The 14,212-nt window shown below is 46.7% G+C and overlaps 1 protein-coding gene across 1 annotated transcript in view; it reads left to right on the forward strand.

Moving 5' to 3' along the window:
• The first annotated feature begins 1,767 nt into the window (after window positions 1–1,767).
• AP3D1 (adaptor related protein complex 3 subunit delta 1) overlaps window positions 1,768–14,212 on the forward strand; it is a 43,761-nt gene continuing 31,316 nt past the window's right edge. Inside the window, exon 1 of the mRNA XM_057384507.1 lies at window positions 1,768–2,069. Within this exon, the coding sequence (XP_057240490.1) occupies window positions 1,974–2,069 (96 nt within the window). The 5' untranslated portion in view covers window positions 1,768–1,973. The remainder of the gene's footprint in view (window positions 2,070–14,212) is intronic.

Below are 14,212 nucleotides of genomic sequence, written 5' to 3' on the forward strand. Positions count from 1 at the left end.
TGTAGCCCCACGGAGAGACCCCCAGCCCCACGAAGGGAAGGACTCCCAGCTCCATAGAGGGCACACATCTCCATGGAGGGATCCCAGTCCCTGCGGAGGGGCACCCGACCCCACAGGGGGACTCTCAGCCCCAGAAAGCACCTGCAGCCCCACGGAGGGATCCACAGCCCCAGGGAGAAACCTCCGGCCCCATAGAGGGACCCCCGCCCACATAGAGGACCCCCACCCCCATGGAAGGACCCCCAGCCTCGCAGAGCATCCACAGACCCCCGGAGGGATCCCTGTCCTCACGACAGCACTCCTACCCCCAAGGACCACCCCCCGTCTCTATGGAGGGACCTCATTCCCACGGACGGAGCCCCATTCCCACGGAGGGATCCCCGGCCCCACGCGTGTCCTCGCCGCGCGCGCCCGCTCTGCCACGTGGGACGCGCGGGAGCGCGCGCAGGGGCGGAGACAGACGGGGGCGTGTCCCGACGGGGGGCGTGGTCAGACGGGGGGCGTGGCAAGGGTTGGGACAGTGACAACGGTGGCAGCAGTGACGCGGCTGTCGCGGGGCGGGCGGAGATGAATCCCAGAATGCCAGAATAATTCAGATTTAAGGGACCAMCGTGGGTCATCAGCTGCCACCTCCCTGCTCCAGCAGGGCCATCCCTGAGCACAGGCACAGGGTTGTGTCCAGATGATTCTGGAATATCCCCGGGAGAGAGACCCCACACCTTTCCTGGGCAGCCTTAGTCACTGCACAAGGGCAGTTCTGCCTCATGTCCAGATGGAAATTTCCGGGCATCAGTTCCTGCCCCTTCCTATCGTGCCATTGCTGGGAACCCAGAAACAGAGCCCGAGCTCTGCTCGGAGCCCTCCCTGCACATAGCGACACGCAGAGCTGAGGGCCCCTCTCGGATTAAGGCTGAACAGCCCCACCTCCCTCAGCCTTTCCTGGGAATGGAAATACTCGAGGCCCTTTCTTATCTCCACAGCCTCCACTGGCCCCACTCCAGGAGCTCCCCGTCCCGCTGATCCCGAGGAGCCCAGAGCAGGACACAGCTCTCCAGCTGGGCCCCACCAGGCCTGAGGCAGGGGCAGGATCAGCTCCCGTACGTGCTGCCAATGCTCCTCCTAACACCCAGGATCCCACCCGCCCCTTGGCCCTCAGTTCAGTTCCTGCGGCTCATTAAACACTCATGTTTGCTCCAAGCGCTTCCAGGGTTGGGGTTTTCCTTCGTGCGTTTGCCGATCGGTGTTTGGTGCTGTTTCCGTCCCATGGAGGAGAGGAGCAGGATCCTCTGCCGGCCGGCATCCTCCTGAGGGGACAGGTGGGCGGGGCCTGAGCGGAGTGGGGGGGGGGCAGAAAGATGAATGGGCGTGGCTTGATGGGGTGGAGCGGGGAGGGGGCGGGGCGGGATCAGACCTATGGGGGAACGGTTTACGTGGAGAGGGCGGGGTTAGAGGCGTGGCCAGACGGGAGGGGGCGTGTCTGGACGGATGAGAGGCGGGCACACACCCAGTGGGGCGGGGCCAGGAGGCGGGACCAGACAGCTCGGGGGTGTTCCAGACTAACAGGGGCGTGGCTGGAGAGCGCCGTGGCGGGCGGGCGCGCGGCCAGACGGGGGCGTGGCCAGGGTGAGTGGGCGGGGCTGGAGAGCAGCGCGGCGGACGGGATTTGGCCCGGGGGCGTGGCCGGTCCTTTCGGGGTGTGGCCATGCAGGGGGCGTGGCCGAGCCCTCAGCTGACCGGCCGCCATTTTGTCGGTGCCGGATCCCCTGTGCCGCCCGGAGCTGTGCCCGCGGCCGGGGCCGCCCGCGCCCGCCCGCCCGCCAGGGCAGCCCCGCCCCTGCCCCCCCGTTCCCCTCGGCATGTGAACGCCCCGGCATCGCTGCTCTCACCCGGCTCGAGCGGCAGCAGCACCGCGGCGGCCCCCCCGGCCGGGCCCGGCCCCTCAGCCCGGCGCAGGCCCCGCTGCCGCCGCCGCCATGGCGTTGAAGATGGTGAAGGGCAGCATCGACCGCATGTTTGACAAGAACCTGCAGGATCTGGTGCGCGGCATCCGCAACCACAAGGAGGATGAGGTGAGGGGACCCTTCCCCGCACGCCGGCCYGGGGATGTCATCGCTGTCCGCTGGGGCCGCGTCTGGGAAGGGGATGTGGGTTTGGGAAAGGGGGAAGCGGGAGTCAGAACGAGGAAGGTGACGCTGGGGTGTGGGGCAGGAGGGACAGACAGGCTGGGGAAGAGCACGCAAGTTGGTAAGGGAGGGTCGTGSTTGGTGCTTACCTTCCCATTCAGTGTGTTGTTGTGGTGTTGATATCCCTGATATACATGCGGGTATATATATATGCACATACTTATATACATGACTATTATAGAGGAATTATATAGAGGAATTCCTTCCTCTTCAGCCCTACAGTCACGTGTTGTAGTCGACTATGTATTCTTCACCCTGAAGCTGTTACACAGGAGAGCTGAGCTCAGTTCTAATTCAGCTTTCAGGTAATTCGTGCTRTGCATCTTCTGGCTAAAATGCCTTTCTCTCAGAGCTTTTCTAGGCAGCAATCAGTTCTCCGTGTTGGCCTGTTATCCGCTCTTGTGTGAGAAGCACGTGATCAGGAAATTAGTATAGGTGAAATAATTAGTCATCAAGAACGTGTTATGTGAGACTCCACAGTGAAGTGCCACACGGTAATTGAGAAGTAACGGGCACCAAGGATGTCATTTATGTTCATCTTCAAGTGACTTATGACCTGGGAAGCTTTCTTACCTRTGGTCTAACAGCTGGGCTTTGCTGGTGTGTTAAAGGGGCTGCTGTGGAGTCGGTGTCAGCTATCGAAAGCATCTGGAAAAGTTGTAAACATGTTACTAAATGAAATGCCTGGCAAAGTAAACATGTTACTAAATACTAAACATGTACTAAATTTTAACATGTTGTTGTAAACATGTTACTAAATTAAATACCTGGAGAAGCGATCTTTCCTGTTGGTTGAACTGAAACACAGAATACACCTTCCACAATCTCTTGACTGTCCAAATGGCTTTGAAGCCTGTTGTRCACAGGACAAGGGGTTATTTGGTAGTGAGGATGCCTTAAAAAACTTGTGTTTTTCACAGACTTATAGAATATGGTAAGTTGGAAGGGATCCGTCAGGATTGAGTCCAATTTATTTCAGCATGTATTAAATTTATGATATTGGTTTGGTGGCAAAGAAAGGCAGTGCGACTGTGTAGTGCCCTGCATAATGTGGGAAATACCATCAAGTGGCAACAGCAAATTTGTAAGGAGTTTATTATGAGTCTGATGTGTTTTGTGAGTGCTGGGCCTGCTGAGCAGTATTCTTATGAGGCACTCCTCCCAATGTGTTGTGCTGCTTTTAGTAAATCTGCTTTATTYTTTTGTGCAGAGGACAGAAAGTGTTTTATCAGCTGTCACACCTCTGAGGATTGTCCTGTTGAAGGTCCAGGTCCTTGTGGCACCAGTTCTTTGAGAAGAATTGAATGTGCTTTCTAAAATAATTTTATGACAAACAATTTCGTAAAGAGCATTGCGAGCTACACCAAGCTTTATTCTCAGTCTGTGACAAGAAATTGTTATAATGCATTGGCTTTGATGTCCTTTGGAGTTAGGAAAAAACACTCCTTTGACACTTTTGTAGGGCTCTATGTATTTGTAAGAAGCTGTTACTCGGGTATATGCACACTCTGGGATTCAGTGGGGTCAAAGCAGTATGTTGTCTCTTACAACAGCTGGGCTCCAGCACAATAGGATTTTAAACTCCTCAGTTCAGAGTACAAATGGTGAGATTTTAAAATAGATAACTATAAGGATAAATCCCTTTTATATCCTCACGAGCACAGGAAAAATTACCAACCAAGCCAGGATGTGTTCAGCTGATGAAGACATTGCACTGGTAAAACATGTGTTCTGTAGCATAGACTGGGAATCTTCAAACACTTTGCTTCATTCCAGAGAGCGGCTGCAGACAGCTCAGGACTGTGTCTTTTCCTGGATAGAGCTGTAAACCTGCTGTTGAGCTTTTGGGTGTGGATTCAGTGCTTCCCAGGCAGTCTCAGGACCATTGGCTAATTTTCAGGTGATGTCAGAAAATCAGAATGCTATTTTAGAGGAAGTAGCTGCAAAAATTCTTCCTCTTTTTCYGACAGTGCTTCCATTGTTCATTGTATCTATTAAGTGTTGCTCCACAGTACTGAATGTAGTTGTTCAACCAGCATTTGTCTGTCTCAAGATAAGTGTCTAAGCCTAAGACACACACTCTGTCTTATTCAGAAAACAAATTAGTTTAAAACAAACAGCAATGTGCTTTAGTGGGGAGGATATTGGCTGTTGGTCTCAGCTCAACAGGAGTTACTCCAGGAAGAGTTGTCTCTGGAAAGGAACTACTGTGCTTGTTAAATAGCTATGATATGAAAAGAAGGCAGGATTGTTGCTTTGAYTTCTGCTTTACTTGTGCCTTTTGCAGAAGGTTAATTTATTTATATGTCTTGGGTTTGCTGTTTCAGAGTGTAATCATATAGAAAAGTCTGCTATCACTTATTCTCTCATTTTTCTGGGCATCTCTCCTGGTAGGTCTGASATGTAAAGGTTTATTCCTTTCCACTTTTTATGCAAGTACCACATGAGCATATCTGGTATTTCATGACCCATCRAGGCTGTGTTTGCTGTGCAGGATKTACCAAGTTCTTGTCACCCCAATTCACACGAGGTTTCCCAGTGCAGCTCTTTGATTGTCCCACTGTGCTCTTGATGTTCTTCCTGTGTTGCTGTGTCCCTATATCTCACACCCCAAAGTGTGTCCTGMAGTCAAAGGAGGCCTCATTTCTTTATTGATAAGTTTTATGTGCTCCTCAGCTCATTAGAGGAGCTGAGAGTGCTGGAGGCTGCCTGACCCTCCAGCTTACAGCCTCTCCGCAGTGTGTTAATTCCCTGCTGGAGCAATTTCCATTGTCCTTCCTGCTCTGTATCCAAAGCTGACCCATTTATTTTGAGTTTAAAACACTGAAACTGAAGGGATGGACTTCCCTAAGGACRCGAGGTAAGAGAGGGAGGTGGTTAGCACTGTCACTGCTCTTTGCAGACTTATCCTGTCCGTTTTCCAGTGTTCTGGGCAATCCTGGAGCTGCATCCTCCTCCTGCAGAGAGTAAGCGCTGTGTGGAAGGAGTGAGGTGGCAGAACGGCATTAGCTCTTTCCCAGGTTTGACACGTTGTGTTTACTTTCCAACAGATCCCTGTGGTGTTTCCCAGTGCCAATTCAAAGCCAARCCTGTAAGAACAACTTGATCCTACTGCGTTTTCCTGACTTCTCACTTCCAATATCTCATTCTCTCCCTTTCATTTGGAAAAGGAATCCTTTTGCTAAAGAAAGTGGTGTCTTTTAGCAGTTATTAGGTGGTTTTGTATGCCATGGAGTAACTTCTCTCACTTTGTGCCTACTGTTTCTGGATCTGCTCCACARCATGCTCAGGAGGGGAATGGCTTGTACCATAGGCTGTTAAAAGTATACTGGTTATTTGCCAAGTTAGTCCAAACTGATAGATTATATCTGTTTACCTACATGTGTAATAAGGGACAGGATAATTCCTTGATGTTATTTGGTCCTTGCACTGTGTTTTTCATCACAGCGAAGAGTTTGTTGTTCCAGCAAGGAAGCTCTAATCAGATGCTGATGTGAGGTGTTTATAAAACTGAAATTATAAAGTATCAGAAACAGATATTAATGAGTGTGGTTAGTCTCATTCAGACAGTAACCCTCTGTTTCAAGTGTCTTTGTTTYACTGGAGGACACTTAAGGAGAGAGAAGGGATTAAAAAAAGTCCTGTATGAAATACCTGTGCACTTCACTTAAAACTTGAAAAAATTGTCTCCCCCTTCTCTCAGAGACTGCTGTGTGTGCCAGGACTAGCTCTTCATGTTTCTGGTAATTTCAGAAAAAAAGCCTAGTGAAAAATTCACATTTTCCTGTCTGTGGTGGTTGGTAATAAGTATTTYATTGCTGGGTTACACTTAAGCTATTTTGTACAGAAGTAATTTGGAAGAGTGAAAGAACCAATCAGTGCTGCTGGTTGGRAAAACAGAATTAATTTCAGTTACTAACATAGTGCTAAATGGGAAGAGCATTGTCTGTTGTGCTGTGAAATGTGTTTCACTGTCAGTGTGGGCTTCCCAGCGTGGGTTTCTTGCTGCTGAATGTTACCTGAGAACAGGGGACTTCTATTGTTRAAAACCCCTTTTTTCCCCTAAATAAAGGACCTCTGTGTTCCAATGGTCACTTCCAGCTTCTTCTCTGACATGTTTTCAGATGAAACGATGGTCTGGAGGATTTTGAAGAATCTTTTCACATCATAAAACTCTTYTAGGCTCAGCCTGTCGTCAGCGAAGCTGAAGGCCTTCTGGGGTCATCAGCAAGGCTGGGGCTTCTGACAGATTGGCCTCAGCCACTGATGCAGTATTAGTATTTAATGGTAAATGATKTGAGATGGAATACAATCAAGGAATTTTGAAGAATGGTAAACAGCTTGTTGGTGCCTGAAAGAACAGACCAACTGCTGGGCAGTGCAGTTCATTGATGACAGACAGCTCTTTCAGGCACTGCTGCTCGATCAGTTACTGCGTGTCATATATGTGTTGATATCTTTGAAGGCAGCTCATTATTCCACCCACTTCCAAGTGGATCTGGAGTTGCTATTGTTAATTCTTTGCGTGTGTGAATCACTGGAAAAGACAAAGTCGGAAATAGAAACAATACACAGAGGGTTGGATAAGGACCTCACACCAGTTGGTAAAAAACCAGTCTGGGACTGGCCTTCAAGGCCCAGTGTGACAGTGTCCTGCCTTACCTGCTGTGTCATGGAGACAAAGGGCCTAGAGCATGGAACACGAGCCAAGATGTGGGCTTGTTCTCCTATGATTACAGGCAGGAGCAGCTGAGGCTTTGCATTAGTGCTGCCTTTTATTAGCTTGTTGCTTTCTCCTGTATTAAATATTACTTAATTGACTGTGGCGTAAGTGGGGATAATAGCTTTGTTCCCAGTCCTGATCGTTTTGTAGCCRTCTCTGCTGAGGGTTTGAAATGCTCCAGACAGATCCACACGGGCACGTGTGGAAGTAAATATTGTGCCTAGACAGGTTCAGGGGAGAGGAAGAGCTGTCTGGTAACTAAGAAATGGAGTGACCAGGCGCTGTACCTTTAGTGAGGCTAGGGGAAGAAGAGCAAGAAAAATCAGAGTAAAATATGGATACAGGTTACATTTCTGCACTGTGATCATCTGCAGAGAGTTGTTTTTTGATGCTTTTTGATGCACATCTTTTCCTCAGTGCTGAGGACAGAAAATGGGGCTTTTTGTGATTTCCTGCCATCAGTGTCCATGAAAGTGACTGAAAAWCTCTTCCTTCACAGAGTGGGTTAGTGAACACATTTGTGTCCAGGGAGCATCCTTAGGTTTTTCACTTGGAAGTGTTCTTGGGAGTATGTCCTGTTCCTGCTGCCCTGTGAAGGGCAGCAAGGGCAGCATTACATGACAAGCACCAGAAAGAACTGGTCATGGGACCAGTTACAAGGAAGCATTTGTGTTCATTAGGTTATTWAAAACTGCTGATCATTCATGCCAGAAAATTGAAATGTTTCATAATCTAAATGTGAGTCTGCTAAAATCCAGGTGTCAGGAAGCATAGAGATATTTGAGTAGGGTAAAAGTTRCAGAAAATAACATGGTTTGTGGTAGTGTTAGTAGCTCATAAAGGTGCTGGAGTGTTTTATTTTAAATAAGAACCAGATGTTCAGAGTAACTGAAATAAGTGAGCCCTGTTGAATCCTGAGTAACTGGGTATTAGGAATGTTTGGTTCCTACCAGCTCCCCCTCCGTCACTGCCCAGCAGGCTGAGCAGTCAGTCTGCAACCCCCATCGAGTGCTGGTTTTAGTATGAGCTGTTTCTTTTTATTAYTATTTCTGTGATGACCTAGATGGCCAAAACTGAAAGCTTCTGCTGMGCGATTCCCATTTTGGATAGGTGTATAAATGGAGATAGGTGTCCATGTGGGAATGTTGAAACTTCCTTCTGGTTGGCTCAGTCTTCATGGCAAAGCTGTATAAAATACATTGCCACAAGTGTATCACTGTGTTAGTCAGCTTCAGCCTTGAGAGTGGATGTTTGTTTAGTGTGAGTGGTGTGACTGTAGCAGGGAGGAGGTGAACAACTTACTTTAATTACACAAATATTTGTCTTGAATTTAGGAAGTCAGGAGTAGCCATGAACCATCTTTTTCTTCATTGTCCTCCTTACCTTTCCATAATTGCAAAGTACTCATAACTGTGCATGAATCAGTGTTGGAGCTTTGTAGTATTTTCAGTGTTACATTTTTATATGGTATTAATACATCATTAAGCATCTTTTTTTTTTGTTTTTCTCTGAGCTCCTTCCAGTCAGCTGAGACTCAGCAACAATAGCTACTTTAGTTCCTTAGGAGGAAGTGACTGTTTCTTACGCATCCAGCAAAGCACGTGCTTTAATGAAGCCTGCCTTTATCAGAGCCTGAAACTGCACACAGAGATGTCTGGAACAAGCAAGTTGAAAACTCTGCTGTAAAAACACTCACATAGCTTTTTGCATAATAATGTAAAAATAAAACTTTGGGTACATCTTGTATTTGCAAGGATGAGCACTTTTATCTGACGCATATCTCCAGGCTTAAAAGTTGTCTGCTCAGATATGGTTTAGACAGCACAGGCCCCTGAGAATTGTTTAATTGCTGTGCAATTAAATTAACAAATACTGTGATCAGACTGGAGATGTGCTTCTATTAAGGGACTGATCAGACTGGAGCTAATTAAGGGATGTCTCTAGACCCTTGCTGCYGGTACCTGCTTATTGATTTACATCAGGGTTTGGGACTTGCTGATTGCCWCTTTCCTGATTCCCAAGATGCCAGCAGTGAACTTGACCTTGCTCACCTGGGAGGGGCCAGAGTGGCTCATGTAGCTGAACCCCAGCTTCYTGCATCAATGCCTTCTGTGTGAAATCCTGAGTTGTCTTTGAGTAAACCACCAAAGAGAAGTGCCAGAACACCCCAGGGCTTGGAGGGATGCTGCAAGTGCTTGGAGTCACTTTGGACAAGTTGCAGCTCTACAGCTGTTTGCTTCCTGAAACCCAATCTTTGTGTTACAAACCTGCTCAGAAGATTGTGTGTGYTTTTCTGCCCTGCCTTGAGGGTCTGTAGTGGTTGGTCTAGGGTTTYGTATATGCTAAATTTTAAGAATAAGGTTTGAAGGTTTTAACTTATTTCTGAGTCAGTTTAGGATGGTTGCACGCATGCATTGTGCCAGATTTCAGTTGGTGTGTCTAACTTCAGCAAACATTAACAAAAGAAAAACTGTAAAATGACTTTTTACATTCCTTCCTCTGTGTTGTTTGGCCAAGGAATCTTGTGATCTCGCTGTGCTTCTACTAGACAAGGGGACAGTGGGTAATGCATCGTGTTTCTAATAAATAATATAGAAGTCTGCTGCAAATGAACCAGCAGAACCTCGTGCCTCCARTGCTGTCACTCAGAACAGTACATTGGGATGGGATCTCAAGGCTATGTCAGGATGAGTGAATAAATCCCTGGAAAGCTGGGTAGCAAGGGCAAACTAAGGCATGTTAAAACATGTACAGCAATGCTGTTCRTCAACAGCTGAGTGAAAGATAAGTTTGGCTTTATGAAAATGCCCTTCAGGTTTGTAACCTGTTTTTTAAGCTCTTTCTTGCAGCYAAGTGCCCTCTGCACTGCTGGGCTTGAGTTGCTGCAAACCCATTAAGATGAACACTGTGCAACTTCCCACTCACTGCTTATTCTCTGTTCTGTACTCAGCTGCTTTGCCTGGTGTATAGTTTGGTGAAGTTACTTGTGAGGAGCATGTGCCTTGGAATTCTTTCTATCCAGCCATGGAATAGTCTTAACAAAAGATCCTGTTATTTATCCCAAATAGCTTTCTTTTCTACAGTTTTAAAATAATATAATATAATATTTTCATGGAAGTTAACATGTAATATGTTGATCTTGAATGCTGCATCCAAGTCAGTAGAGAGCAGCACATTTTGCTTTTTAATGGCCTTGTCTGTTACTTCAATTGATTCATTTGGTTTATTTATTATTGTGGTATGRTGCTTGTGTCCAGGTACTGCAGACAGTAGAGGTGTATGTGTTTTGTCTGACTGGCTCAGTGGTGTTTGACATGAAGTGCTGCTTTTGGGGCTTTTGAGAGAAGCCTGGCATATTTCTTCCCAGCCTTCTTCCCGAGTMAGGAGCTGGCAGCTGATCTGTGCTGTGCTGGGAATGGGATCTGCTGTCTGAAGCACGATCTGAAAGTTCCTTCACCTCCACAAGGTGTCTGTGCTGTGACTGCCCTTGGTGTTGAGCATCGGGTCATGTTGCAAAGTTGTAGCAGGGGGCATCTTCTTCTCATGTGAGACCATCATGTGCTTATGCTCAGCATGATCTCGTGGAGTTCATCTCAAAGTCCTACCAAAAATTCATAAATCCTTCAGTGCTTAAAACAAAAGAAATRTTACATTTTGTGCCTATTTATTTTTTTATTCTAATTATTCCAAATGCTTCTGTTTTACAATGTGTAGTTACACACTTGTATCAGAAAATATCTTGCTCTTTGTGGCCTTCCCTGTTAATAATTCTGTCCTTAAAACATTGTGTTTAAACCTGGAAGCACAAGAGAAATAGAAATTAATCTTCACTGACATTTTGCTCTTTCATCTGGATGGAAGCACTTGGATGTTAGAGTGACAGGTTTGAATCTCAAATCAAGTGCATTTGGTTTGCTGTAACCCAAAGTGGTAGAAATGTGAGTTTGCCTTCTCCTGGGTTTGGAAGGTGGTTTATGKCTGAGATGAGAACACAGCTTCTTAAAGGCTACTGGAAATAAGTGGTTTGCATTATGAAATTTAACATAAAGGTTSTGCAGTGATCTCCATCCTAATCATTAGTGTGTTTCTGGCAGCTAGTGGAAAAAAGCACAGCATGGAGAGTCACATTTCTTAGGAATGTAACTTTTGTACAGATTAGTGATTTTAGATATTTATTTAACTCCACATATTGCTTGAGAAATATAATAGTCTTCTGTGAACATTTCTGAAATTGTCAGCAAACCYCAAGTTCTGTCTTGGCTTGCAATGAAGTTTTACTGTTTTTCTAAGTTAAGTCAAAAAACATGTCTGGGAAGTGAAAAATCCTATAAAATGACATTTTTGGCTTCTTACCATGACCCATTCTACCCTCCCTCCTTCCATTTCAACGGGRCTGTGTCTTTGATTCATGATGTCTTGTTTCCTTGTTTTAGCCACTCGCATTCATTTAAACGCATTTATTTTCTAGGTGAGATCTTGGAATTCCTGAGGAATTCTGGCTTGTTTTGAAAAAACAGCTAGTGTATTTTGTTAATGAATATCAAACTTTCCAGCATCTCTTTGGTGACATACATTGAGAAATGCAGTTGTGACTGTGCTGTTTTCACAGCTTTGTTGAGTAGTCACTGCTCACATCTGCAGGCTGTACTTGGGTTTTAGCTGGGCTGCTCCGGGCGTGTTCCTGTAATCCTCCTTCAGAGACAGAACAATTACCAGMGTGGTTGCTATAGCATTTCATTAAGGAGCCTTTTCCACCGAGCAGGGAAGGCTCCTTTCCCACTTGGCAGTCTAGCAGGAATAAAAGAGAACCTCAGCTCCCTGCCCGCTTCTCTGAGCCTTCAGCTCCGTTGTCAGTGGGCAGCTTTCCCCTGCCCCATCGTTCCTTGAGAGTGTTCCTGTGCCTGATGGCTCTGCCTGTCCTCACCACACTGAGTGAGGGGCTGCCTTAGCATTGCCTGGCTCCCTTGGAGCCCTCTGGCTGGGCATGTCCACAGGTCTGTAAATGCTGGGGCTTAGAAATGCTCCTCAGTCAACTGGCCAGAATGTGTGAACCATCAACACAAAACTGCAAATTATAGTGTCAAAGAATTAGTAAGGAATTAATAGCAGAGAAATATATTGATATTGTAATGAATGCTACGAGCATAAATGAACTCTTGGCACTGCTGAGGCCCCAYCTTGAATCCTGGGGTCAGTTTTGGGCCCCTCRTGATTCAAAAGAYATTGAGGGGCTAGAGTGTGTCCAGAGCAGGGTCTGGAGCACCAGTGGGATGAGGAGCAGCTGTGGGGGTCAGCCTGGAGATAAGGAGGCTCAGGGGTCACCTTCTTGCTCTTACAACTCCCTGACAGGAGKGTGCARCCTGCTGGGGGTCGGGCTCTGCTSCCAGGGAACAAGGGACAGGACAGGAGGAAACGGCCTCAAGTTGTTCCAGGGAAGGTTTAGRYTGGGTATTGGGGAAAATTRCTTTATGGAAAGGGTGCTCAGCCAYTGGAAGGTACTGCCCAGGGCAGTGGTGAAGTCACTATCCCTGGAAGTGTTCAAAAAAACATGTGGATGTGGCATTTGGGGACATGTTTTAGTGATGAGCATTGTGCAGTGCTGCATTAACAACTGTTGAACTTGTTGATCCTAGAGAGCTTTTCTAACCTTACCGATTCAATGATTTTTGGGACCTCAGAAGCATTTAAGGAAAGACTGTGCTAGTTAGACCCTGGGAAATACTTATTTTTAATTACCACACTAGGAAATTCCTGTATTAGAAGGATTTATGCGAAAACATAATCACTGCTGGGCAAGATACCCTGATTTTTTGCTCTGTCAGGATGTAAATGTGGAGAGCATTTTTTCTTCTGTTTAGGCCTCGCTGAGTGACTACAATTTTTTTCATTGTACCAAGTGTTGTTGTCTCTTTTGCTGTCTGGTCTGACCCCACTGAGCAGCTCGTGGGCTGCAGTTGGRGGGCCTGAGGGTGTCAGTCAGTGGGAAGGGATTTGGTGCAGGTCCTGTCCGGCGCTGTGCCCAGGTCAGCGATTTGCTGAGCCAGAGCCTTGCTAAGGATCCGCTCCCGCCTACGAGTTCCCTCCCTGCTTCTGTGGGTGTTAAACGTGGTAGCAAATCCAGCCGGGTGTGGTGCTTGCATTTTACATTTAAGTGGGAGACTGAATAGATCAGTTTTCCTCATATTGCTCATTCATGGCAGTGCTGCTCCAAGGGATTAACAAAAAGTTAATACCTGCTGATCCTGTAAAGCTTTCTATATATAGTGCCTGTCATTCCTTGGAGTGTTTTGGGATTTGAAGTACAGCTGTTTTGGAAGGACTTCTTTCTGCTCTCTCTAATCCATTTTTTCTCAGTTTCAGATCTGATTCTGAGTTCTGTAATATGCTTTTCCAGAAGTTGGGCTAACTGATAGGCAGGGATTTACCTGTGGGATGCTGGGGCTGGTGACTCTAGAGCCTGTGTTTGGCTGGGCTGGGCACTAATGAGCTTTCCTGTATTCTATCTTTATTTTTCTCCCTCCTGATCACACAGTGGGCTGTGTTCAACTCTGAAGAGGTTGCCAGGARTCTTGAGCTAATATTTGAATAGTTTGGGGATAGATGCAGTGGGAAATAAGTGAGGCTTTCTGGTTATGGACACAAAGACTGAGAACCTGGGTGTTAGTGTTCTGCCCTGAGAACCAGCACTGGCCTCACTGCTCAGGATGTGGCAACAGGATACACACATGAAGGATTCTGTGACAATGTTCCATCGTGCTCTTCTGTGGGCATAAAATATTCAAGGCCAAGTACAATATATTTGTGGATCAGTTGCATGTTGTGTAAGTCACTCTTTCAGCATCTTTGATCAAGTATTTATTTTCTACTCTSAGAAGGTTTTTTTAGTTTATACTCCAGAGTTTAAGCTTCCCGTGTGAGTTGTGTGGACCTGAGTCACTCTCAGGCAAAGAGTTTAGAATCCCAAATCTGCTGCTGGGTAAAGTCACCTGGACACTACACATTGTTAAGCATTTGGGGTTGTGCCATCTCCAGTTTTGGCAGATGTGATCCACTCACCTGTATCCAAGAAGGCAGGTTTGAATTGTAGAGGAAAGGGTTGTTCAGTGTTTGTAGTGCTCTCCCTTAACATAAAAATTCCCACTGTAAAGGTAGTGTTTCTATCCCAGACACAGGCATTTAGGAMTATCTTAGATTTCTTCAGATTCATTCATTTACTTGCTCAAGACCCCCAGCTCTCCCAGCCTGGCCCCAGAGCAGAGGGGCTCCAGCCCTGCAGCATCTCCGTGCTCTCCTCTGCCCTGGCTCC

Source organism: Malurus melanocephalus, unplaced genomic scaffold (assembly GCF_030028575.1).
Source record: "Malurus melanocephalus ecotype Western Australia unplaced genomic scaffold, MMel_1.1 scaffold_713, whole genome shotgun sequence".
Classification (NCBI taxonomy): Eukaryota; Metazoa; Chordata; class Aves; order Passeriformes; family Maluridae; genus Malurus; species Malurus melanocephalus.